Source organism: Perna viridis, chromosome 6 (assembly GCF_037379345.1).
Source record: "Perna viridis isolate PV_CMFRI_1.1 ecotype Kerala chromosome 6, ASM3737934v1, whole genome shotgun sequence".
Classification (NCBI taxonomy): domain Eukaryota; kingdom Metazoa; phylum Mollusca; class Bivalvia; order Mytilida; family Mytilidae; genus Perna; species Perna viridis.
In genome coordinates, this window is record NC_142450.1 from 24,154,988 (window position 1) to 24,181,987 (window position 27,000).

Sequence of the window (27,000 nt, forward strand, 5' to 3'; positions counted from 1 at the left end):
GACAACAGTTTGTTCAAATTTCTAAGAAGCCTCCTTCTGTAGGCTTTTTTACAGCTCTTGCAAAGGTGTGGATTTTGTGTTCAGTGCTGCTCTTTCTATTAAATTTGTTAATGGCAAATACTCCAATGAAAATAAGTTAAATTTACATTAGGAAAACAATATGTTTCTTTAAAAAATTCAAAAACCTTTTAAAATTTAAGTAGCACTCCAGCTAAGGATCATGCAAATGTGATTGGTGGGTAAAAAGCCTACATATTTTTATTTTTGATATTTTGTTTGAAATGTCCTAGAAAACAGAAATTAACATGTGGTTTTTCATATAACCCGTGCTCTTCGGAGATAAAAATTATACAGAATGCACTGTAGATTTCAAACTGAAGGGAGATTACTCTGTAAATGACGCTCAAATATAATAGAATCTACTGGATTTTCAACGTTGATTATCTCCTAAGAGCAGGCAGATTTGAATGAATAATTACACATTTCATACTATAGACCCCAAAAAAAACCAACTTAATTACAAAAATCAAAATATGTAGCCTTTTTTGGGGTGTATCACATTTTTCAGATTTTGCATGACTCTTACAAAGACAGTTACCTAAGAACTAAGACTTGAAAATGACTTGAAATGATGGAGAAAAGGATAATGGGGTCGACAAATTTGCCACAAGTTTAATTGGAGGGATGGGTAGGATCCGGCAATTCAGCCACTTTAAAAAAGGCGGATCGCAATGGTTCATACTCCTATCAAATACCACAGCAGGGTTCCTTGACTTGCGTGGAACTTGGCATTTTCCCAACACGGTGCACATGAGAAATTATAATAAATCTATAGTCATATAGTGTCCTAACACATTCCTCCCTTTCTAAAAAATAACAGTTATAATCAATAACGTCTAACCACTGTCCAATCATTTTGAATTCAATTGTGATCGCCCCGTGTAGGTCCGAATGTCAAAAGAAAAAGGTAAAAGGCTTTAAATAGTACTCAGGATCCTAGCCGTGGGGTAGGCGCTCTGCCCACAGATCAACTGGGTTGTGTGCCCCAGGGGTGGAATGGGGTACCCCAGGCGTGTTACATGCTGGGGTTGTCAGGCTATTTTACGAAAAACCTGACCGCAAGCCATAGTGGTGCATCGTGTTGGGAAAAATGCCACGTTTCTCTCACTTGCTGCTCGGGTGTTAAACCCCAACAATCAATCAATCAATGAGACATTTGTCATATCGGCGATTTCATAAAAGTATTGCACCGTGTTGGGAAAGATGCCACGTTCCTCGGACGTTAAATAACCCTGCTGTGGTATTCGATAGTAGGAACCTTTGCCCTCCGCCACAAGAGACTAAATTGACCGACCCGTTACGTTTCTCTTTTTTTTTTTGCTTTTTTCAGTTTCTGCCCATAATTCAAAAAGCGAAAGAAGATTGATGATCATTGTAAATTGATAAAATGTTTCGTATTTTAACATCCATTTTAGTGCAAATTTCAGAAAATCTGTGGACCCTTTTTTGAAGGGTAATCAAGGGAACCAAGATTCTAGCAAATATCAAAAAGATTGTGGGAGTTATGGTTTCTTAAAACAATAGCAGATTGATGATTATTGTTAATTCATTAAAATATATATATATATGTTAAGGTATGCAAAGATCTATCATTAGTGCAAATTTACGAAAAGTGTGTTGATTTAATTATGAGCATGATATTCAGTTAAGAATAGTTGATTGATTGATTGATTGTGTTTGACACACAAGTATTTGAGTCTAAATTTTCCAAAATGACATTTTTTAAAAAATCGTACGAGCACGAACATTTATAAACTATAATGACCAGAAATTAAATTTTATATTAAACATTTAAAAAAAATGTCAATGAACAATGAATAATGAACTTCGACACCTGAAATAATTACAAATTACTCCTAAAGAACTCTTTAAGTTGCTGTCATAAAATTATGATAGGTACGTTGCTTGCGGAAAAGGGCATTTTTTTTATTCCCGAATCAAAATTATTGCCCCGTCCCATTCCCAATGCCGCATTCATATACCCCATATACCATTCCCAATTCTCCATGCCCCACCCACATTGCCTTATCCCCCATTCCCCATACGAGGTCTGGGGTACTGGTAACGTTCCATCCATTTAGAAAACGGCTTCAGTTGTTACTATCCCAAACCAAGAAATGATCATACGGATCCTTCAAATTATCGTGCGGTTTTAGGCTAGGCAGAAATTCTCTACCATTTAGCCCGGTTTGAAAATCTCATTAAAATGCATTTGCTGAAAATGAACACGTTGTGTCTGTCTTTTTCGAATTAGAAAAAGCCTATGGCACGACGTGGAAATATGGCATTTTAAAAGATATATTTGACATGGGGTTGAAAGGAAGACTTCCTTTCTTCTAATCTAATTTTTGTCAGATCGTCATTTTATATGTTAGGGTGATTTCTACTTTTTCTGAAAGAAAGGAGCAGGAGATGGGAGTGTTCAGGTAAGTATTCTCTCTGTTACTCTCTTCAGTATTAAAATAAATAGTTAAGATCAAGTTTCGAAAGACAATATTGACGGTTCCCTGTTTGTTGACGATAACCTGATCTGCTACAGGGGACAGAATATGAGTATAATTAAAAGGGAATTACAACTTCGCATAGAAATGTGCTGTTGAGAATGGTTTCAAGTTTTCTACATCTAACCTTGTTGATATGCACTGTTATCGAAAGTGAAAGCTTCAACCGGACCTAGATCTCTTTCTTTATGGTAATACAATAAATACAGAAGAAGAAACAAAATATTTTGTTGTACTCCTTGACAGTAAACTTTCTTTTTTTCCCATAACAGGTTATTTAAATCTAGGTGTCTTAAAGCACAAGATATTTTTAAAATGGTGTCCAGTACCGATTTGTTGGGGGGTGTGGGCGGCGGCTGATACCTAAATTTTGTTAAACTTGTTTAGATTTTTAGTTAGATCTTGACTTGACTGTGGATCTTTTATGTATGGTTCCGCCAAAATATATATATATTTATATCTTAAAATTGTAGACGCTGTACATCATCAAGGTTTGCGACTTTGCCTTGGTGCCTCCAGAACTTCTCCTATGGAGAGCCTTCATGCAGAGGCAAATGAACTTTCCCTTGGAGAGAGACGTTTGAAATTAGGTCATCAATATGGAAGTAAACTTATGGCCTATATTCAGGCGATGAACATGAAGTGGGTGATAAAATGAACATGAAATGATAGTGAAATGAAAAATGGAATGGGACACAAGGATAATGGGGTCGACAAATTTTGATTGCCACTGAAAATAGCTTACAGGTATTCACCTGATTAGGTAGTGAGTTGTGTTCACAGACCGTTTACTTTCATACACACTCAGTTTATTTAAGGCACTGAAGAAGGTCATTTGTTTACTGAAAATTTTGCTCATCATATATTTTATTATAGTGCATTAACATCTTTATCGGTATCGTTGTGTAATCTTTTAGACTATAAAAGTCTTTTGTATAGCGATTGTATTCAATAACTTTACAACGAACTGCATGTTGGAAATCATTACTCATTACTAATTGCTAAATGCAGCAACAGCTTACTGTTTACGGTGTATTTACCTTGATGAAATATATAAATGTTTATTTTATCGTTTGTGTATTTTTACAGTACAAGCCGTTGAGTTGAATCTTTTATTCATAGCGATCATTTGTCTTTTCTTACGTACGAAAAGATACCTATTCACATTTGTCATACAAATTAACACATACCTTCTATTGGATCAACTGTCGTCTGGCAAAATTTATCGTCAATGTGAATGATGATGTTATAGTTAACGTCCCTATTCTTCTTAACTATTTAAGTAATTACAAACAGAGGGATACCAGGGAGCTGCTCTTATGCAACGTTATTGTAAATGCTGTGCCAATTAAGAATGTAAAAAGCAAATGGTTTATAACAAGAAATGACTACGGTCCATATAAGTATCCCCCTCTCTGTATCGGTTCTGTTGTAATTATGTCTCCCGATGTTCCTGTCAAATTGTTAGCGGCATCAAGATGGATGCCATTTTTATGGATTGGAGACGTCTTTGCATTTGGTTTTCTTCCCTGGATTGCGGACATAGCGATGGATAAACCTGATAATCGTGTAGTAGATATTGATGCCAAAGAAATAACTTCGCAAAGGACAAAATGTGTTATATTGTTTCCAACGCTGCTTTTAACCCGGGAAAATCAAAGTTCATTTGTAAATATATTTGGGAAAATTGTATAAAAGACTAAAACGAAAACACCCATTTCCACTAGGACACCATTTTAAGAATCAAAATTCTTTAATATACTTTTGAAAAAATACAACGTATTCATTTTACATCCTACTCACCTCGATAACGTTTGTTTTGAGAAATTAATCTGTACTTACCAATAAATTGTCATTCCATTATAGTTCATTTTGGTCGAAACATTTATACAACAGTCGAAAACATATCACCAACATGTCGTGAGTAAGAAGTAAAAGGATCATTCACATTGAACAGGTGCACCGATTTGGCGAGCCATGGATTAATGTCTCATAATCCATATATTAAAGGGCTGCAGAGTGCAAAGTTTGACAAAAAAATCTTAATTTCAAATTTGTACCCTCGAGCCTCGAAAATCAACTTTAGGTAACAGACCACCAATTCAGCCAATGAGCATTTGGAACGTACGCAAAAATAGTCCTACGCAGAAATTACCCCTGTTCCTCATAGTGCTGTGAAAAAAGTTCTCATCTTATTTAAAAAAAATTGAACAGTTTCTGAAAGGAAAAATATTTCTGTACATTTTATAGGTGCATTTTGCTTCTTGTAATGTGAAGCCTAATCTCCATAATGGTTTCTAAATATACCCCTATCTTGTGAAAACACTGGGATTTCCCATGCTATTTATAGACCCTTCACTTCCGGTGACCAGTACTGCACTGCAAGTCTACTAAGCCCACATGCCATTCTGAGGATTGTGAGCTAACATATGTAGAATCATGCTGATATATAGTCCTCTGCAGGTTTAAGTTAAGGTAAAGTCCAGAGAAGCCATTGAATATTGTCAAAGAGTAATCAAGGGAACCAAGGTTATAGCGGTAATCAAAAGAATGTAATCCAGGGACAAAGACCAGACATTGGAAACAAACATTCACAACAAAGATCATAAAGTAACTAAAATCATACATACTAAGTAACAAAAGTAAATGAGCAACTCGGACTCCACTAAAAAATGGGAGCATGGACCAGGTGCACCGGTAGAGTAAGCGTCCTCTGCTTTTGTAGAAACACCCAATTAGCATAGAAGCCTATGGGAAGTAGAATTATTGTTTTCTAGCCTTTATAAATTTAATAAGTGTGATCAAGGGTTCCAAGATTACAGCGAAAATCACAAGAATACAACAACTCGAAGAAAGAGTCATACGACAAATTTACAGTATTGCAGGTTTTTGTAGGCCATCTAATAAAGAACATGACGGCAACAAAAAATTGCTCATCTCAACGGATTGGGTTGATTGATTGATTGAGGTTTAACGCCCGAGCAGCAATATTCAGCTATATTCAGGCGATGAACATGAAAGGGATGATAAAATGAACATGAAATAATGATGATGAAATGAAAAATGGATGGGACACAAGGGTCGACAAATTTTGATTGCCACAAGAAATGGGAAGGATGGGTATGGTCGGGCAATTTAGCCTCCTGTAGTGGAGCGCAAAGGTTCCTACTCCCATCGAACATCACAGCAGGGTTCTTTAACGTGCGAGGAACGTGGCATCTTTCAAAACACCGTGCACCACTATGGTTTGCGGTCAGATTTTCCGTATTATAACCCGACATCCCCAGCATGTAACACGCCAGGGGTACCCAATTCCACCGCCAGCTTTGTCAAGGAGCCTGAATCGCTCACCTGATTAAAGTCTTTCAAGGGCAATAAATTTGACAAGGAGTTGTACAACAATTTTGACTCAAGAAAACTTTGGTAAGACTATCATTAGGATCATTTCAGCGATATAAAGTGTCTTTCATTTAGTTTTAAAGATATTGGCTGTAAAAAAAATCTGTCCTTTTTTTTTCAGCTTTCAAGGGCAAAAACTCTTACGGAAGTCACCTGACAACTTTGAAGGCCTTATAATAGGGGTCATTTCTGCTATAGAAATAATTTTGCTAAACGTAACGGTTTTGGAGATACTTGTGAAAAACTTCTGTCCGACCCCTTCGTTCTATTTTCCGTAACAACAGCCATGTTTTCTGACGGATCAAAAATCCCTACGACAGTCTATGCACGATACCCTCGAGGAATATTCATAGAAAGTTTGGTTCAAATTGGTCAAGTGGTGCCTAAGGAGAAAATGTTTGAAAGAAATAACATTAAAAAACAAAAAAGTCGAAAAAGGGCGACAACTCCAGCATGGCTTAATATATTAACCACAGATAGATCTCATCATCCTGAACACTTTGATCCCATCAGAATTAGGTTTAACCTAACGGTTTTGGAGATATATGTAAAAAAAAAATGTCTGACCCTTACGTTCTATTTTTAGTAACAGCGGCCATGTTTTTCACGGATCAAAAACCTCCACATCAGTTCTGTGCAGGATACCCCAAGATACATTCATACCACGTTTGGTTCCAATTGGTTAAGTAGTGTCAGAGTAGAAGATTTTTGAAAGAAATAGCAAAAAAAAACAAAATAGAAAAAAATGAACATGAAATGACATAGCATAAACGACAGTCGTTGAGATGAAATAGAAGGAAATGACTTGCATCGTCCTAGTTGTTTGAAATAAACAAATCTAAGTGTAAACTAGTAATATTTTGTTTTTGACTGAAGAATCTGTCTTAATATTTGGCCTTTAAAAATATTAATTTGTAAACTAAATTTTCCTGTAAAAATGTATTTGGACAACATTTCTCTGGCCTTGAAAAGGGACGAAAAAAAGTAATCTGACAAATGAACAATATACATCCCTCGCTCTCCCGGAAAACTAAATGGTTCGAGTCTACTGTATACGAATGTACATGTATGGAGTGATGCATTTTTGTAACTTTAAGTAACTATGAAGTATTTTATTTGCAGTTTTTCAACACTATTTTAACGAAATTGAAAACAAAAATACCAAATAACATAAAAAATGTGAAAAAAGACAAAGCCACCTGATGAGTACCATGTGGTAATATAAATACAAATGTACCAAACTCACTTAACAACTAAATTTCACTACGCTGTACACATGTTTCAAGGAGTAATCTCTCATCAGTGGTATTAGAACCGAATGATAAATACTTTTGAAAATTGAGAGGGGGTGGGGGCTTAAATAGAGCTTGCAGCATCCATGAGTGTGTAATGCAAACACATATTAAACTTTATATAAAGATCTATTAGGATTGTAGTTCAAATAGGCCACTGTGACCTACATTTTCCATTTGATTGACATTATAGATAAAGTAAACGTTCATATTGGAGCATATGTAATATTATGAAGAATGAACGTCCTGTCAATACAAAGACGTTGTTACCTAGTTTTCAGTTTTATTCATATCAAGTCATATACAAAATTTGCTAATACTTTAGGGAATCTTATATATATAATAGAAGCTTAGCGTTTAAATGTACCTGATGAATTAGCTGCAAATACAAGATTTCACCAATGTTCAAGTTTAAAAATAAATTAATATTTTTAGTCAATAATATATATATATATATAGTTTATTCCTTATCTAGGTCACAGGTTAGTTTCCTTAAGGTAACTTGGTACTGTGACTTACGTTCTTAAACGTCGATTGGTCAGTAGCCTGCAATTCAGATAGATCCAAACTAAAAAAGGCTTTGAATAAGCGACAAATATTAGTTTTGACATATATGTCTTTTATCGATCAGAAATTAAATAATAATAATTGTGTTTTATATTTGAACAAGTTCTTCTCGCATAACCGACTTTGGGATAATTAACGCTTGTATATACACCACTTCGCTGACTTAAAGCATAAAATGTCAAAAAGTCGGTTATTTCGCTAAATCTGGCTAAAAATGAAAAAAAAAAACAAAACAAAACAAAACAAAAAAAATGTAAGTAAGTAGATTAGGAGATGAGTTTACTTTTTAGTTGATGTTCTTTTTACAGTGGATTGTGCAGTAGATTCAAAGTATGCAAAGCTATATCATAACGCATCTACGTATATGTACTGTAAATTAAGAAACTGTTGCAATTGATATTAAGTAGCAGTCTTTATAAAAAATCAGACAGAAGGTGATTAATGCATATAAAAAAACACTAAAGTCTATATATATAAATTGTACATGAAATTGGCATTTTGCAAGAGTTATCGTTCTTGATTTGGTTTTTTTTTTGTTGAATTTAGTGGGAGATATATGTGTGATTTTCTGCAGATCTGTATGCAGAAATGATTATCATTATGTAAAAGTATAGCATATGTAGACTGAATAAGCGTTGTTTGTTTGGTGGGTTTATCTACACCATAAATTACTTTACCATTGGTAGTGTCTGAATTATGGACTAGTATTTAATACAAATGTGTTACTCTTAACAAATTGCTTTACTGATTTTTTTTTAAATTTCAAAATATCCTCTATACCAATTCAAAATTTCAAAAATTTGTTGTTACCATAATTATTTATTTACTTAATAGTAGTTGATTAGTTCTTCTAACACTTTTGTTTTCGTTACTATAAATACCGGTAGTCCCATAATATCATTTCTCTTTTACCATTATCATAAATAATCCATGTATATGTCCGTAAGAGTAATATAAGTACCAAAAAGAAAAAAAACTGGAAAATTATATGTTGATTTGAATAAGTATCATACTCGAAAATGCATTTGATACGTCAGAAAAAGAGATTCATTTAACAAAAGTTAAGGCACACTAACCAATTGTTGATAGAACACAATCTGCTGGCTGGAGTTAAAGTTAAGGCACACTAACCAACCTGCTGGCTGGAACCACCAAGGTAAATACAATTACATAATAATTGTTTTCCGCAGACCTAATCACAATTATGTCTTAATCGCTACATTTCACTCCACTTAAATAATGGAAGTGAACATTTTCACAATGTACAAGTCTATTGTACTACTTTCCATAAGGAGGCTGAGTCAAGAAATTAGTTACACTGGAGTAAAAAATATTCACATAGTATGATAAATATCACTTTTAGGGTAAAAAAGAAGTCATCAAAAAATAAATCGAGCACAGTAAAGGCACGATGAAAAAAAAAGAATTGGTAGCTCCACAACTAATTTGAACTGCAAAATGTTGCTTACTTTAGTGGACCGGTTTATTTGATTTGGATGTTCAACAGAACTTTCGCTAAACCGATGTAATTGTTTCAGGAGCCAGTCGGAGACCGGAACGGAATGCAGGAAGTTTCTTATAGTTTATAACCCGTATACTGCCTTTGTGCTATTTCATCACAGTCTGTTGGGTAGTTTTTTCCCTTTGACAAATTTTATCTATCCTATCTATACTATTAAATATTAACTTCTCTTTTATGAATTAAACATTTTACAGAATAATGATGATGATGACTGTATGGCTTGATATATCTCGGTGAACATTAGCCAGGAAAATATTTTGTATATCCAATTCCGGAAGTCTGCAATTTATGTTCTACTCTGAAAATCTCAATGACAAAATCAAATGCATTCCTTTGAAGAACAAAATGTGAATTTTTAAAGTTTTTTTCCTCTTCATTTCAGGTCGTTTTCATATATTTTGAATATATGCAATGTGTGGTATGTAATATTCTAATAAGTTTTTTTCAAAATAAAGGGGGCACTATAAAAGATATGAAGTAACAAATACACACACATATACGTGAATAACATGTTTCAATTGTGTTTCTATATATATTTCTTCACCTCCAAAATGTATTTCGACCTATGTACTTAACAGTAACCCTCAAAATCATGTATACAGTTGACACAAGCATCAATTTTAAATAAAACGCAGGTAAACGGACAATGACATGATTGTGTTATGACCAAATAAAAGGGTGAAGAAAAATAATAAAGCAATAATGTGAATAAACAATACTTTTCAATTTGAATAGAAAATTTCACCAAATATGCTTTACAAAATACAAAAATAAATTTGTTTACAATTTTAAACAATACATTGTTCATTATTATTCATCGTCTCTTAGTAGCAATGTACAGATATCAATTGAAATAAAACATATTTCAACATTGACAGAACACAAATTGTGTAATTCACATTCCAATTACCAAATTCCAAATGAATATTAAGAATACAAACAAGCTACAATGCATGACAGTGATATTTTGATTTAACGTCATTTATTACGAATGCATTTAACTTGACTCATAAATAAAATGTCAGCTGCACATTTAATAATTAATTACCGAAAAGTTTATATGGGTAAATATTAAGTCTCTTTTGTATTACGTGGGCTACATGTATATTGTATATTTAAGTGAGTTAATAGAACCAATTACATTAAATAATCCTTTTAGGGTATTTTAAACAGTTGATTCTTGTATCTTACAGATTCAGCGTATTCTTGTCAACTGATATTTGGCTTATTTTATCTAGAGGGAAAAAACGAAAATATTATATTTAACTATTATCATCATTTGTAGTGAAATTCAGATTCCAAATACATTTTTTCATAAAAAAAAGAAACAGATGTTATTATCGTTTGTGTATGGATACAATAAGAAGGGATGTAGCAATTGCAAAATCATGATTTTTTGTTTTTGTCATGTAGAAAAGTCTTGCCAGTTATTTGAGAAAAAGACGAGGAGGTTTTGTAATAATTGTAAAAGATGGGAAAGAAACAAGAAACAGAAACAACAGCATGTGAACAATGCGGTTCAAAGACGACGTAATTTCGAAGTAGACAAGATTCCTGGAAGTGATGAGAAACAACATGTTAAAAATGTTCTTAGATGTGAATGAATGCATGTATCAACAGAATACCGACAATGTCGACAAAAATGATGACCAGCTCCAAGCAGATTATCGTTGCAAAAGTGATGAAACACGAAACGGAGAGAGAGTGCTGCAAAGAGTAAAGACAATCTTGAAGCAGACAATATGACCAGAAGTGGAGATCAGCACAAAGCAGACAATCTTGGCAGAAATGACAATACTCAACACGCAAAAATTGTGATAGAGGTATAAACGAACTAGAGGCGAACAATAGGGGCAGTAGGTCAAACCACAACACAAAAAAACAATTGCATAAGTGATAATATACCAATGGTGTCGTTGGTTGATACCGAAGATATTAAGTACATAGATGACGATGATAACCAACCCCTGATTGAAGATGAGGAAGCAGGGTTTAATAATCGAGCAGAGATTTGGTCCTCTATAAACCCCAGTCATGCCGAAGACTTCACTGTGAGTCTAATTGTAATTACCCGTACGGTTTGACGTGTGGTGTTTGTCTCTATATACTTTCAATTGTCGTCACTGGTATATGATGTTCGTATTAAGGTGTCAGCTTTTGTTTTGTATTTGTTTACTTAAAAGGTGAATGCTTCCAGAGAATTACCTTTTTTCATTGATTATTTTCACCTTCTTAAAGAAAGCGTGTTGTGCAAAACATTTACATACATATCCCATGTGTTATCTGGACGTGTCATAGCAATACAATAAATGGTGATAAAATATCTTTCAGTAGTGTTATTGTCGTTAGAAATTTTCAAATGAAGTAAACTTGCAATTCCATTTCTGGCCATGGCAAGATATCGGCTATGTCGGATGTCAACGTATTTCATGTGGGATTTGCTTGCTGGGAAATTAGAAATACCGAAGCCAGCACGCATTCAAGTCGAATAGTGTGCTTTCGTGACTACATAAAGACGTGTGATGACTATAAGGAAAGAAGAGAACAAATGTCTGGAGGAAGCATTAGTATTCTTATCCGATGCTATCCTTTATAAAGCCAAACTCCTCAAAATTTAACTGACTCCTCGAGACTTACTGACAACGAGATGACGAAATCATAATCTATTGAGTGCTATGTCATAATCCATATAGTAATATTGACTATCCTTAAAGCATTAATACATTTTATAATCAACCAATGTTAATGTATATTGATATGTATTAAAATATGTCGGAAATACTAGGCTTTAATTGACTAGTACCAAAATTACAAAAAGGGGGTAATTTTCAGCTATTGGCTTATATAAAAACCTCTCTTTTGCAAAAAGAATTCATGATTCGATTTTCGTACAAAACGGATATTATATGGACTATTCATGTGCTAATCAATAAACACATTTTCAGAAAAGTTCACCATGAGGTTTTTTTTAATGTTTGATGATAGTAGGGTAAGGCATTGTAAATACTTGTTTTTGATAATTAATCATTATGGATAAAATCATGTTATTATTCAATAACGTTATCAAGTATCAAATTATGATGACTTATACCGATGAAAGAGCATTGCCAGACACAGCTTGAGTCAACTACTGTTGATAATGTCACACAAATATTTATACTTCTGCACGAAGGAACAAACTTATATGCTTAACGAAGTTCAATGCTGGATAGAGCCATATGCTGAATAAAGCAACAAAATGAAAACAGAAAGCTTAATTTATAATGAATTATAGAAAAGATATATTTTTAACTCTAAAAAGTTAAGGAGTTATAAAACTGGCAATGTTATTGGTTAACAGTAGCCGGAACTGTCTCATGACAGAGGTCATTTCATATTTCAATTTTAATATTATATCTAAGGAATCTTGATTTGCCGCAAAAAGTATCATTTCAAACGTTTTCCCACCTTATAAAATATTTTCCTCTATGTACCCATTTGAAACATTTAATCAATACTTTCAAAGAGCAGAGTAACTGGGACTGGCGTATTTGTTCTAGAAGTTGAACCCTTTCTTGGGGTTATTTCCCTTTAACACCAGTATCATTTTGAAGTTTGCATATTAGGAGACATTCAAACGCTCTAGTGACTAAAATCCTTTCAATTTGGATTACCTCCCTTACCCGAGGTCTACTACCTTAATCCGTTAGTTTTGCAACAATAATGAAGCTTATCGTCAAAGAAGTCCCATAAAAAAGTTGAGTGATTGAAATTGGATGAATACATGTATTTAAGTCGTTTTATGTCACAAACGGGCATTCCAAATCGGCCAATTAGGTCATTGTGACACTGTTCCTCGATACCAAAATCACCTATTTACAAATATTCGCTTTAACAGAGCATAAAAAAATCAAAATTAATCAATGTATGGAGTAATCAATTTCAATTATTTTCACATCATGAAAGTTTATAAATATTTTGCGATATTTCTTTTTTCACTGAATTTTTTTGTCAATTTCATCTATTCATGTTTTTTTTTAATTATTCAGTGGTTAAAAACTCAAATAAAAGATATACATATACACTGAAAGATTTGGGGAAATTAAAATAAAAGCACTTAAAAAAACAAGTAACACCGATTGAATTCCACAGCGTACATAGCGGCATTGCCCGTACCAGCAACGGAAGGATACGATATTGTAATGAAATGAAATGAAATGAAAAATAGAAAGTCACTCTCCTTGAGCTAGGTCGGTTCATGCAAAAAAGAACGCAACAGTGGTTTTAATCTTCGTTATCTGTTCAATCTAGTCTTAAAACAAATCCTTCATTGTTAAAAAAGTCAGTGACCCCTGTTCATTGGGATACACTTTGACTGGTTATAAAGGGGGATTTTGGCAGGGGAAACTTTCCCATACTTTCCTCCTTTAATTTGTAACCAGTCAAATTTACCATGGTCAATTAAAGCCTTTATTACTGCAGAATAAAAATTAAGATCAAAATAAACAAATCAAGAAAAAACACCATTGTAGGCTTTTAATGCATGCATCATCATTTCATTATTTTCCATGATTTTTACATGGATTGCTACATTACAACATCATAAAGGAATTTTTTTGTAAAAAAGATCAACAAAATGGAACGTTCATATAAATCTTGATTGCATATGGTTTATCATTTAAAAATGCATGTGCAAATAATGTTCCTTTGTGGCAATTAATGACAACAAAATATCTTATTGGTATGACATTGAATGAAAACCCTCGAATTAAAAGCCCGAAAATTTATACATTTCTCTGAAGTTTGGTTAAATCCCCATATTAAAAAAGACTAGTGTTACTGCCACTCGGACTTAACTTAAAGTTATTAAAAATAGGTGACACTTTAATAATAATGTCTAGCTCTACTTTATTTATACAGTGTAATGATAAATATTTACCATCCCAGGATAAGGTTATCAGTCTATTTTGGGGAGCAGGGGTGTTATCATTCCTTTCAATTCGCACAACTTTAACTAATTTATATATGTAGAAATTATTTTGAAGTAAACATTACACGATCATGCATTTGAAAATAATATTTTAGTTCAGAAAAGATAGTTTTGAGTATTCCAACTAATTATGATAGCACACAACAACAATCCTTTTACGCCATGCTTAATGCATAATGTGATGAGAGGTAGTTATACGTTGATACATGTATGTAGAGACATTTAGAATAATGTCAAAATGCGGTTGTTCTCTAATTAACTGCTTCAGCTTATGAACAAGATGCATGTCTCCTTTTTAAAATCAAGCTAGGGTTTATTGCAATATGGTGGAGGAGGAAATCATATGTGGGCAGGTCGAGACATGCGTCATTTATTCGTATAATGCATACGATAAAATTAATATTTTTGTTGACTATTTGATCATATTTACAATTTAAGCAAAATTATGTATACGTATAACATACTGTAAACCTAAAGGAACAAACTTGATTAATAATAATCATTACAAAAGTATATTGTAATGTCAATAATGTATAGTTACAAATGTACTGAGAAAAGGTTTAATATCACGGTTTTATCGGTAAACTATATTCACTCATGGGCGCCATGTATGTTAATTTTAGGAAATTTATTTTTTTTTAAAGATCCATCAGGTAAATGGAAACCATCGCTTGATTTTTTATTTGCTTTAATCTGTTCTAATACTTGATATTGAATTATGGCAGGAATAAACAAGTCAAAGTGTTAGAAAATGTTATTGGAAGCAAACATCAAATGAAGTTTGTAAACTTAATCTTTAAGCAATTGTAATTCGTCGTCTTCAATGTTTTGTTCTCATTTAAGTGTAGATAACGTTCCATTCGTCGTTTAAGCCTAATTGTGGTAAGAAGTATTTAAAGTTAGGCTAGTAGCCTATTCAAAACAAAAAAAATGCTACGAATTGTTGTAATCTTACTGCTGTTCTGTGACGCAAAATGCACAATCGCCAGTCAAGTGGATTAGGCAAATGAAGGGCGGTTAAAAACAGTTGAAGGTTCAGTTGTTCGTTTTTATGTAAATGAATAAAACTGTTCAGTATGATACACGAACGGTCATTGCTCCATCTCTCCCAGCGAAGAAGGTGCTGGTCATGTGACGACTATAGAAATACGACACGACATTTAGGAAATAATAAGTGAACCACTAATTGAAAACACTGCCACTGTTTATGAGTTAATAGATTAACTATTTGATGACAATTGTATGAATGTTTTGTTTTTCATTCAGGAGTTGTAAAATACTAGAGTCTTATGCAAACAGTTGTCTGATGAAGTCACATTAAGGGTACGAACAGAGGATAATTCATAGCTTACAGAAAAAACAAACATTCCAAAGGTTATTTAAAACATCCTAAATCACGTTACTGCTGATTTTTCCTTACGCCGTTTCCAGTAATTTAAATGCTATTTATAACCGTTTCAATGTATAATGTTATAGTCGACAAAAAAAAAAAAAAAAAAAAAAAAGCAAATTAAAGTTCTAAAGCTAAAACACCAGTCCACATAGACTATTGAAATAAGGGATAAATGTTCATCAGCCCGTACCAGTCTGCATTTCTCCAAGGAAAACACCGTGGGAATATAATTGATATGCAGTTGAATTTCATATGAGCCCTTGTATTCATATTGCTTGTTGAATCACATTTAATGAATAATCAATTAATACAGCATTGATTTTCATCAATCCAAGAAAGTAGTAAGCTAAGCTACGTGTACACTGTAATTTGAAATCTTCATGTTGTGTAGAATTTTTTTTTAATTTTCACCGTTTACTAACTAAATTTCGAAGAAGCACATTAAATATAAAAGTGGAAATTTGTCGTTTTTAAAATATTCATGGGGATAGCCGTTTGTGTTAATGTTGTAATATGAGAGCTATAGAAGATGAATACCACTTTGTACTTGTTTGTCTTGTTTTTAGATTTCTACGTATACAATTTTTGCCATTTTTTATTGTTCATGGCTTAATATACATGCGTGTTATGCACTGATACAAGCTTCAAACAGATGTCTTGTAGCTAAACCTTGTAACTTCCTGAAAACTGCTTGGAATACTAAAACTCCTTTAATGTCATAGTTGTGTAAATACCTCGATTTGATAACATTGTTCTCTGTGTGTTTTCTGTTATGCATATAATCCCCCCAAGCCAGATTCACTTTCATTTTCCTTTCAGAAGACATTACAGGCCATATTACCAATCTAAGATTGTAATTTGGTTTTTTTTATTATGTAGATAAATATACGGATTATAAATGTAATAAGCCCTCCAAAAGTTAAAGTTCTTAATTTTGTTAATTCATGCTAAAGATGGATGTGCAGCGTTAATGCTTTGTTTGTTTTGTCTGCACCAAGATTCATTTAAAATTGGCAGTGTCTAATTTCGTATGAATTGGTCCATAAGTCTATAGGGTAGAAGCTCGAACCTTGTTATGGTATTAAATTAAAAACACATCTACAGCAAAATTCTTTTCTAAAAATATTAAACAACATCTGATACATGCTACAACTTGGAAATACAAATAGTACGCACATTTAGAGAGTTTTCAACGGCAGCTATCAACATTAATGGAATTAAGATGAAAAAATTGGGTTGCTGATGCGCGCATTTAATTCATCCATGACGCTTTATTCAAAACTTGGTGTATTACATGTATGTTCTTATTCGATATAGATAAATTTGAAGCCTTAGCGTTAGAAGTAAAGTTGCTACGACAGAAAAACCAGGCTTTGGAAGAAACTCTTAAGCATTATTATTGATTCTCAAAAAAAATTATGTATAACAATGCAGTGATATTAATATACATTTTGTAGATCAAGTTCTCAAGATTGCCTTTTCAGCTGCAATGACTAGTGTTATTGGACTTGGTCAACACCAGGCATTAGAATATGATAAAGTGTTGACTAATCAAGGAAAAGCGTACGACTCTAGACATGGTCACTTTGTTGCTCCATATCCTGGAATGTACATGTTTTCCTTTTCTACCTTGAATAATCAAAGCAGAGTTGTTCAAGAAATGGTAAAGAACGGTAATATGATTGCAGTTGCGTTTACTGATGGTTCGCCATCTAAAATGGGCAGCCAAACAGTAATCATTCACCTAAACAAGAGTGATATGGTATGGGTACGCCATCAGGAGCCTAATTATACGTCTGTCTACAATAGTGCTATTCAGCCATGCATCACATTCTCAGGTGTGATGTTGTATGAAGACTAAGACATTACCATTAGTGATTGTTTATTATGATTTTAAAAATATATCTTTTTTAAAATATCTATTAAAAAATATGAATTAAAAATATAAGCAATGAATAAAAATAAAAGCCAATTAAACTTTGAAGAACATTCGGCATAGAATGGAAGTCAACTTTACAAACGTACATTTTCCATTTAGAAAGTACGCTAGCCTCTGATATGGGCAGTACATGGTAGAAAATAAGGGAAACAAGGATTCGAACGGAAAGCAAAAAGAATATAATCCAAGATTAATGTCAAGGAATTGACAATAGACACTAACACAGCAAAGAACATGAAATAACATAAAAAACACATACAAAGGAACAACCTGGAAAAACCAAAAAAATAAAAGCATGGCCTAGGGAGTAGGGTATGCGTCGTCTCCTTTTCCAGAAACAACCTCCAATTTGTTCATTAAACGTCATGTCCGGTTAGAAGAATGTGAAAAATGAAAACAAGGCAAACAAATCGGTTTTCATGGTGCTGATGGACACGCCATAATGATTCACGAGTTCATGATGACAAGTTTTAAAAATTTTGTATTGATTTTATTTTCTCAAAATCTTGAGGCAATACTATAATTTTTCAGATCCTAATTAAAAGACGTTAAGCGCGGTACAAAAAATCCGCGTTGGAGCAAGCTGTGGCATAGCATTGTGTTAAGAATCAAATTCCCCTTTAAAAAAATCAACTAAAGTATGAACAGACCAAACAGTCATTTCCCTTTATTCAAAGGTGTTTTCTATTTTCTATTTATTCTTATCGGCATTTGTTGAAATAAAAACATGAATTGTCATCTTTAATGTATTACAAGTAAAATATGTTTGACATAAATATAAAACTAATTTAGCATGCGCCATCTCCTGCCTTGGTCTCCCAAGGACATTCTCGTAAACCACCAAAACGAGTCTTTTAATATTAACAAGGACGCTTACAAAAGTATACAGGACTCTTAAACTCCACAAGAATCCATACAAACAACATTACATAGCTTGATCGGCAAAATGTACCACCAAACCTCTTTAGAAACTTTTAACTTCTATACTCACAGCTGTCAAAGAGGGTCTGCAGTCCTACCACAACACCTGTTATTCCCGTAATGGTATAAATTCAATGTGGATCCTGAAAAATTCGGAAGATCTTTTTGAAACCTTCAATTCAAGATCATTTTTAGAACATTATAGCATTAAAACCTATGATTTTTCAACACTGTATACTTCTATTCCTCATACCAAGTTAAAATCCCGACTCAAAACATAATACATCGTTGTTTCTCAAAAAAAGATGGTACACATAGATTTAATTATATAGTTCTTGGTAGACATTCCTCATATTTTGTAAAAGCAATGATTCCAAATCAAGAAGATATTTACAACATGCTGGAATTTTTAATCGACAACATATTTGTCCAGAGTGGTGGACGCGTTTTTCAACAAATGGCCGGTATTCCAGTGAAAACAAATTGTCCTCATCTACTTGCTGACCCATTCCTATACTCTTATAAGGCTGACATTATAGCTGATCTTGTCCTAAAGAAAGATCCTTTAATCCCAGTTTCCGCTATATAGGTGACTTACAATCGTTAAACAATTATAGTTTCGGGGACTTGATACATCGCATCTATCCCCACAGAACTTGCGATAAAGGATACTATAGACACTGCGAAGTCAGCCTCAAATCTTGACATACACTTAGAGATCAATGGTGAAGGAAAACTATTGACACGACTTTACGACAAACGTGATGACTTTTCATTCAGAATTGTCAACTTTCCCTTCATCTGTGGCAACATCCCTTCAGCACCCGCGTATGCAGGTCTCATATCACAACTCGTCCCTTATGTCAGAACTTCCCGTAACTACGCAGACTTTTTGTATCGCGCTTTGACTTTTACAGTTAAGCTTTGAAGTCATCACTACAGAAGTTATATGGTCGCCAGCATGAACTCATGAACCGTTGCGGTGTATCCATCTGCAACATGAAAACTGATTTGTTCATTGTCATAGTTTTCTTTTCCTCTGTCATCTACCCCGGACTTGACTTTTTAAGAGCAGAGCAACTCGGTGGATGTTTCTAGAATAGCAGAGGACGCTACCCATACCGGTGCACCTGGTCCAAGCTCGCAATGTTTATTGGAGTCCAAGTTGCTAATTTGCTTTTGTTACTTTGTATGTATTATTCTAAGGCTTAATGTTCTTTGTCGTGTATGTCTGTTTTCCATGTTTGGTTTTTGTTCCTCGATTACTTTCTTTTGATTTGGTTCCCTTGATTACTGTTTCTTGAACCGAATGTATTGGAGCAATAAATCTTAATAACAGTAATGCTCTTTTACTTTGAATTCTAACCAATTATAGCTTGTCCATCTTCATTTCTGAAAAAAAAGTAATTAGGAAATTATATGACACGTGGTATTATTGGTGTGAAAATGTTACAAATTCATTATATCGTAATATTACAACAAATGCAATATCAATGGCAAGAAGGATCAAAGTGATTAGGACAATGAAACATTAAATAAAAACTTTATGACAGAAGATACTCGAATAATAAAGAACACCTCGAAACAAAAATATATAGAAATAAGAAAAAAAATCCATCTGATTAAAAATGCAGCTGTTGCAAAATATTCAGCAAAATTTATTTGCCAAAAATTAGTATATCTATTCTTTAAAAAAATAACCAAGTGTGAAATGCATTGTATACATTATCTATTCTGGTCAAATATCACAGTAATCTTAGTAATCATAGTTCGGGGATAATATATCTTTTTAAGGCCAATGTAATCTATGAACAAACTTTGCTTGTATTTCAGTCCAGAAGAGGGTGGAGCTTCAATCAAAACTTTATCATTTGAAATGTGAAATGTGGTATATTCATGTTAACGACATTACGGTACCTAAATATACAAGGATACTTGTGATCTGTCAGTCTCTTAAAACAAGGAAATGCACAGCCATGTATATTCAGTATTATGCTTAAGGGTTAAATTAGATACAATTTCTATTTTATTACCGTCTCGCATCAATTAAGTAAATATGACTTTTTCAAATGTTTTAGTAGACAGATGCATTATGTAAAAAAGAAATATTTTTTACGAAGATATTTTTGTCAATCTCAATTGAAATAAAACTTCCATTTTGGTGGATGAAAAATGTAGTTTGTTGTATTTCTATATAATTTTTGTGTACAAAATAAAGGAATCAATAAACAGTCAAAGCTGCATTAACTGTCATTTTCGTACCTTTTTGTTTCTGCCTTAAATTTGAATTATTTCTATTATATTGTACTCTTCCTGTATATGTTCATTCAATATCCACTAATAAAATGTGTTAAATATATGAAATAGGTGTCTACATATTTATTGTCTTGCAAGACAAAAAATCGACCTAGATAAATTCGAATGCATGAGACTTCTGGTGAACTTAATCCACGCATGTGCTGTAAGGGTCGCTTTTAAAAAAAAATTTCTGATTGCAAAATAACAGTTCCACAACTATTGTTACAGTAACTAGATGTATAACTGCATCATACTCACTCCTTTTCACAAATGAAATGTTGCTGCTTTGTGCATGTATCGTCGTTCCAGTGTCCATCTAATAATTCTAAGCAATCTTCATGTCCAAAGGAGTCACTTGGATTGCCAGGGCACCAGTAGTTATTTTCAACGGGCTCTGATGAAGATGCCCAAATCCAGTGTCCTTCAACAACTTGGTCTGTGCCATCTATCCAGAAATCATCTTGAAAGTACATTAGAAGCTCATTGATGTTGATAAAAAAATCAATTCTGTACGTCCATTGCTGCCTAAACCATTAAAGGATAAGGACCCATAAGGCCTTATTCTGCCTACTAAAATAATCGGAGGAAAAATTATCATTAATTCAAAAGAAAACTCAATTATCATGTAATTCATACTGTAAATTTTCAAATGGTAGTAACTGAAAAAGTAAATTTAAAAAGTAAATATTGAGAAACGAAGAGCAAGCATCAAAACCCTCTGGAGAGCCAATCAGGAAATAAAATAGCATTTGTTTTGCATTCTTTTGCAACTTATTCTAGTATCAAATTTAAAATAAAACGCAAAATTGAAATTTTCAAGAAATAAATGACGTACATGACAAGAAATAAAAAGGCAGAAAAAAACGACAGGTTCTATTATTGTCCGAATACTTCTTGTTATTTTTTAAGTTTGTAATAATTGTCGCATCGGTTTTTATTCCCTAATGCGATCCGGCAAGTTGGAACCTCTGTATAAATATCAAGCGCAAATAAAGCTTTTAACTCTCTCCCGATCTTATTTTGTTGTCGGAAAATCAAAAGCCATTTTCTTTGTTTGCCTGTTAAAAAGATCAAGTCTATGGGTATTTCTAATGAAATGATTAAGAACAATCCTTTATTTCTAGCAATGCTCATTCAAGACTGCCTGCTCTATCCGGAAAAATATGTACAATAAATGCATGTACATGTACAAATATCAAACATGTCCCTACGTTTATCCGATTTGCAAAGTTTATATGCAAAAACACTTGTTATATCTTACGCATTTTTTGTGTGTATAAAATCATGTTGCTTTTATTTCTTGTATATAATGTAAAACTTACACCATTTCGTTAGTTTTCAGTGTACACCTTTCTGAAAATACGCCAAAACAAATTGTAAACACTGACCCGTAGTTACCAGAAGAATTACATTTTGTCGGAGCGCACAGTTCATGAGATGCATGGTTGAAAATGTAAATGTTAAACCGTCATTTGTCAATAACTGTGCTCACTAGCCTTCTTGTAGCTCTAATATAGCTGTACTTGTTACGACAGTTCTAATCTACCATTGGTGCTAAGCGGTCCTGTCATGATTATTGTTGTCAACAATTCAGCTTTTGTCGTCTTTTCGAAAATTTATGCAAATTTTAGCTAATATATTTTGTGTTTCACAAAGTTGTCTTTATTAATCAGCTTCATCCTGTCTTATGTTTGTACTAAATTCATATCTTTCCAAATTTCTGTTAATTTTTAAAACAAAAGCAGGTACGTCCCGGGTGTTAGATTTGGAGGAAGTGCGACAATTCATAAGCATGGCTTGACCGCGAATCATTCGATGTGGTGTGGTAAGAATATCCACGTGACATTTAAATGAAAATAGTTTTTGAAACTTAATTCAAGATATTCATTTGAGCGCAGATACCATTTGCATAGGTGTGAATCCTAACAAAGAAGAAGCGCCCCCCCCCCAATTTATAATTTTGAGTTATCAACTCTTTTTTTTTTAAAAAACTTATTTTGATTTTAAATTGAAGTTTGTCACTTCTGAACCTGACTTCCCTTTTTCCCCCTATCATTGTAACTGATAAATACTGATAGAATATCGTTAGGCTCCCGTCGAAAGCGGAATCGTTAACACATATATAGATGCACTTATTTCAAACTTTCCTACATTAATTTGCTACTATTCGTAGTCAAAATATTTAATGAACAAGTGTCATTTGGTATTTTTCTCATTTATATATTTAAAACTTCGCAAACATTAAAGGAGTATTTGATTTTTACTTTATCAACAATGTTTATTACTTGTAAGTATTTATGACGTTTTACCTATTGTATTCAGAAAACATTAAATACAACAGGAATCGGTCTGCCTGTCTCTCTGTCTGCAAGTAGTTAAACACGAGAAATGGCAGTGATCTTGAAGTATGGACATTCATGCAGTGCTACCATGTAGTTAGGGATGCAATGGTAACACGATTTGTAAATTTGTTTCATCTGCATGGATTCCGTTTTCAACGGAACATACTCTTGATGACACCGAATTTTAAATAAGCGTTTTTTAATTCCGTCAATACTTTTTAAAAAAAACAATGTTTTACGGAAATGATTTGTTGAATAAAGCTTTTTAATGCGTAAGAGTTAAGGTACAAATGCGAACATTCTTTAAAAGCCTAAGTACGTGACTTTACAAATGCGTGAATACCCAGCGAGTTTTTTTTCTCATATTGACGTCGGGCTGTTAAAAGTAATTTAAAACTTTATATCTTAATAGCTCCTCAAATGAAGCTTCAATGCTTAACTATGCGCAGTAATTTACGCTACGTAAAACATTTCTAAAAAAATATATAAACATTATGATATGGTCATGGAATTTCGTTAACCATTCTTTTAACATATCAATTAAAAAACACAACAGGTCCATACTAAAGAGAAGAGAAAAAAACGATCATACTCCATATCCGTCACAGACAGGTCTCGCCACTTACTGTTGTTATATATATTTCTAATAGAGTACACCATTACACTAAGGTATAATTATTTTTTTTGTTTTTTTTGTTTTTTGTTTTTTTTGGTTGATCAGGCATGTTACTTTGTTTATTTCTATATGAATAAAAATTAATTTTATTTTGTAGATTTCGTTAAAAACAGAGATAAAAACATCTGTTTTAATATTAACAATAAAAACATTCTAAGTTTACTGAAAGGAGATAATTCCATTTATATTAGTAGGCGCTACGAAACCTTATGTACCCTCATTCTTTTACTTTTGTTTGATACATGAATTTTTATTAACATAAGTGAACAATGTGGTTATAATGTTGAACTAAAGTCAAAACTTCCAGAAAGAGCTCGACTGATTTTTTTTACATGAATGTATTTCGTCGGTGTGGCTAGCGTGATTACTAACCGTTATATTAGTCCGTAGTAAAGATTAAGAACCTCTACCGTTAGTTAAATGATTTTCCTTCCATTGAGGCAGATGTTCTAGATCATCATTGTACATAAATCTTAGAACATTCCTTTTAGATTTACCATAGAACAATTAAAAGGAAAGGGTTATCAAAGAAACCAAGATTCTAGCAGGAATCAAAAGAAAATAATCCAGGGACAGATACCAGACATGGAAATAAGACAAAAACAACAAAGGACATAAAGTAACCAAAATAATATATATAAAGTAACAGAAGTAAATGAGCAACTCAAACTCTACTAAAAATTGGGAGTATTGACCATATGCATCGGTAAGGTGAGCGTCCTCTGCTTTTCTAGAAATATCAAAGAAAGTCAAGCCTGGGGTAGACGAAAGAGGAAAGACAAAACATGATAAATTGAACAAATTAGTTTTCATGGTGCAGATGGATACACCAGAACGATTCAAAAGTTCATGATGACAATACAACTTCTATTGTGATGACCTCAACCTTTTCACAACATTACCCTCTTCCAGAAGCCTAATTGTAAGACGTCTAGCGCGATACAAAAAGTCTGCGTAGTTATAGCAAGCTCTGGTATAACGTATGAGTTGTGATATAAAAACTGCACACGCAGGTGCGGAAGGGATGTTGCCACAGATGAAAGAAAAGTTGCCAATTCTGCATGAAAAAACATCTCTTTCGTCGTAAAGTTTGGTCAATAGTTTGTTTTACCATTGATCTCTAAGTGTATATCAAGATATGAGGCTGACTCAACAGTGTCTGTAGTATCTTTTATCTCAGGTTCTTTGGGGGTAGATGCAATGTATCACATCCTCAAGTATGCCTCGAATGAAATCAAGAATCAAGTCAACTTGACTAAACGGTCAAAACCTACTGTGACATAGGCAATACTTTTGTTACCCTATTTTTTCTGATCGTTTCCCGAAAATACACAGAGCATTCACTTTGAAAAACGCATTTTAACAGACAATGATTATTTAAATTAATGTAAGGCACCATCAATGTTGTATGGAGTTATGTTTAACCAAATATTATCAAGTGACCAAAACTCATATTTTACGAGACAAATCGTAACCAAAGCTAATATGATATATTGAAAAGTAAGAAGAATAAGGAGAAATAACCAGAGAAGCGCAGAGCATAATCTGAAGGAATATGAAAAAAAAACTTCTACCAATTCACTTTAGCAGTAAGAAGTTTTTTGCAATAGATTACATAGACAATAATTTTAATATTGTAATTTTTCAAACATAATGTACTAAAACTTCTCCTTATCTTCGATGTCTAGATTAGATCATTGCGTTTCAGTGTACATACCATATATTTGACATGTTCCTCTAGCTGGCTTTGTTCCGTTAGGGTTTATTTCAGTAGCAAGGAACCGCATTGTCTCTGCGTCATCGACAATAGCAAGTTCAGCATTCATAGAACGACAATCACTCTGTTTCAAATCAATAAAGATGTTAATCGTGTGTTAAATGAGAAACTATTTAAACAAACATACAAAACTGCCTACTTATAGTTATTTACTGTTTCGTCAAGATAGAATCCGTATTATCGGACACACATTGTAATCTTATTAATGAATCATATCATGAATGAAGAATATAAAACTTTGCTTGATCAAGTATATCATGAACATTCTCTTACAGAAGCTTCTGGCCAATCAAGTTTGAGATTCCTGTTTATCAAGAAACATGTCGATTTGAACTGTACCCATCCTTCAGGACATGCTGATATACCTGAAACATTGATATTAACTTTTCAGTCATTTAATATTTAGACAATAACACTGTACTGACTTAAAATAAAACAAATATACGACTGTGGCTTCGAATTGGGGAAAAACGCGAGGTTTCCATTTTTCTTTTAGATACGTGCCGAATTCGTATATGGTTTTTATTTCTAGTGCTACTATGCCACAAACCTGATCATTTTTTAATCAAGTTTAATTTTGATACGAAGTGTTCATTAAATTTCTTATTCGCTAGTGGCCCCGATTGTGACAAAACGATAAACAGTTAGTTCAGGCAAGTATAGGGAAGTTGGAGAAACTTAAGTATTATATACTGTCAGTGACCTTATATGATTAATAAATATACTGTCAATGCAATTTAATTTGATTGCTCAAAAGAAATAAATCGGTGTAAAATATCATTATCTATTGAATACATACACACCCAGAGACATTAAAGTTCAAGTACATGACCAAAGCACTGAACCAGGAAACGGAGACGATCTACATATACATTGTAACGAACAGAATAAATTACAGTTACAGTCAAACTTACCTAACTGTATTAAATCACTACATGACAAATAAGCATTGATATAAGTTAAGTTATGGAAATTTAAACAGTACACTTACAGGCACTGGAGACCAATAACATTGATATTATATATAGACAGTCCATTTCTTAAGACAAGTTCTTTCGGACTTTGTTGTGTGATAAGACAGTACAGTGAAATCTAATAATAAGAGGTTTCATGTCTGTAGTCGAAAGTTCATACGATAAGGAAAGGAATTAAACATATAGGACAAATACATATTAACAAAGCCATCTTTCTAACATGCAGATGCAGTTGATATCATTTCCTGGGTAGAGTCTTATGAAAAATGCACGATCGACTGCAATACTTCAGTGATTTATCTTGAACACTATCGAAGAAATCATCCACAATGGTCAAATGTCGATTTAGGCGCGATGTACAGACATACAA

General features: G+C 33.1%; 2 protein-coding genes across 2 annotated transcripts; one reads left to right on the top strand and one right to left on the bottom strand.

Annotated features, from left to right (window-relative positions):
* The first annotated feature begins 17,192 nt into the window (after positions 1–17,192).
* On the top strand, positions 17,193–17,564 carry LOC148614173 (complement C1q-like protein 4). Its single transcript, XM_088590436.1, has one exon. It carries the CDS (start codon positions 17,193–17,195, stop codon positions 17,562–17,564), a length of 372 nt encoding a protein of 123 aa, XP_088446562.1.
* A 2,332-nt stretch (positions 17,565–19,896) lies between these two features.
* Positions 19,897–26,746, bottom strand: LOC148614174 (asialoglycoprotein receptor 1-like). The gene is made up of 5 exons (XM_088588078.1): positions 26,648–26,746; positions 25,930–26,021; positions 25,597–25,720; positions 21,120–21,321; positions 19,897–19,955 (listed from the first exon to the last, which is right to left on the bottom strand). Exons 1-5 carry the CDS (start codon positions 26,691–26,693, stop codon positions 19,925–19,927), a joined length of 495 nt encoding a protein of 164 aa, XP_088444204.1. The 5' UTR covers positions 26,694–26,746; the 3' UTR covers positions 19,897–19,924.
* Between the last annotated feature and the right edge of the window lie 254 nt (positions 26,747–27,000).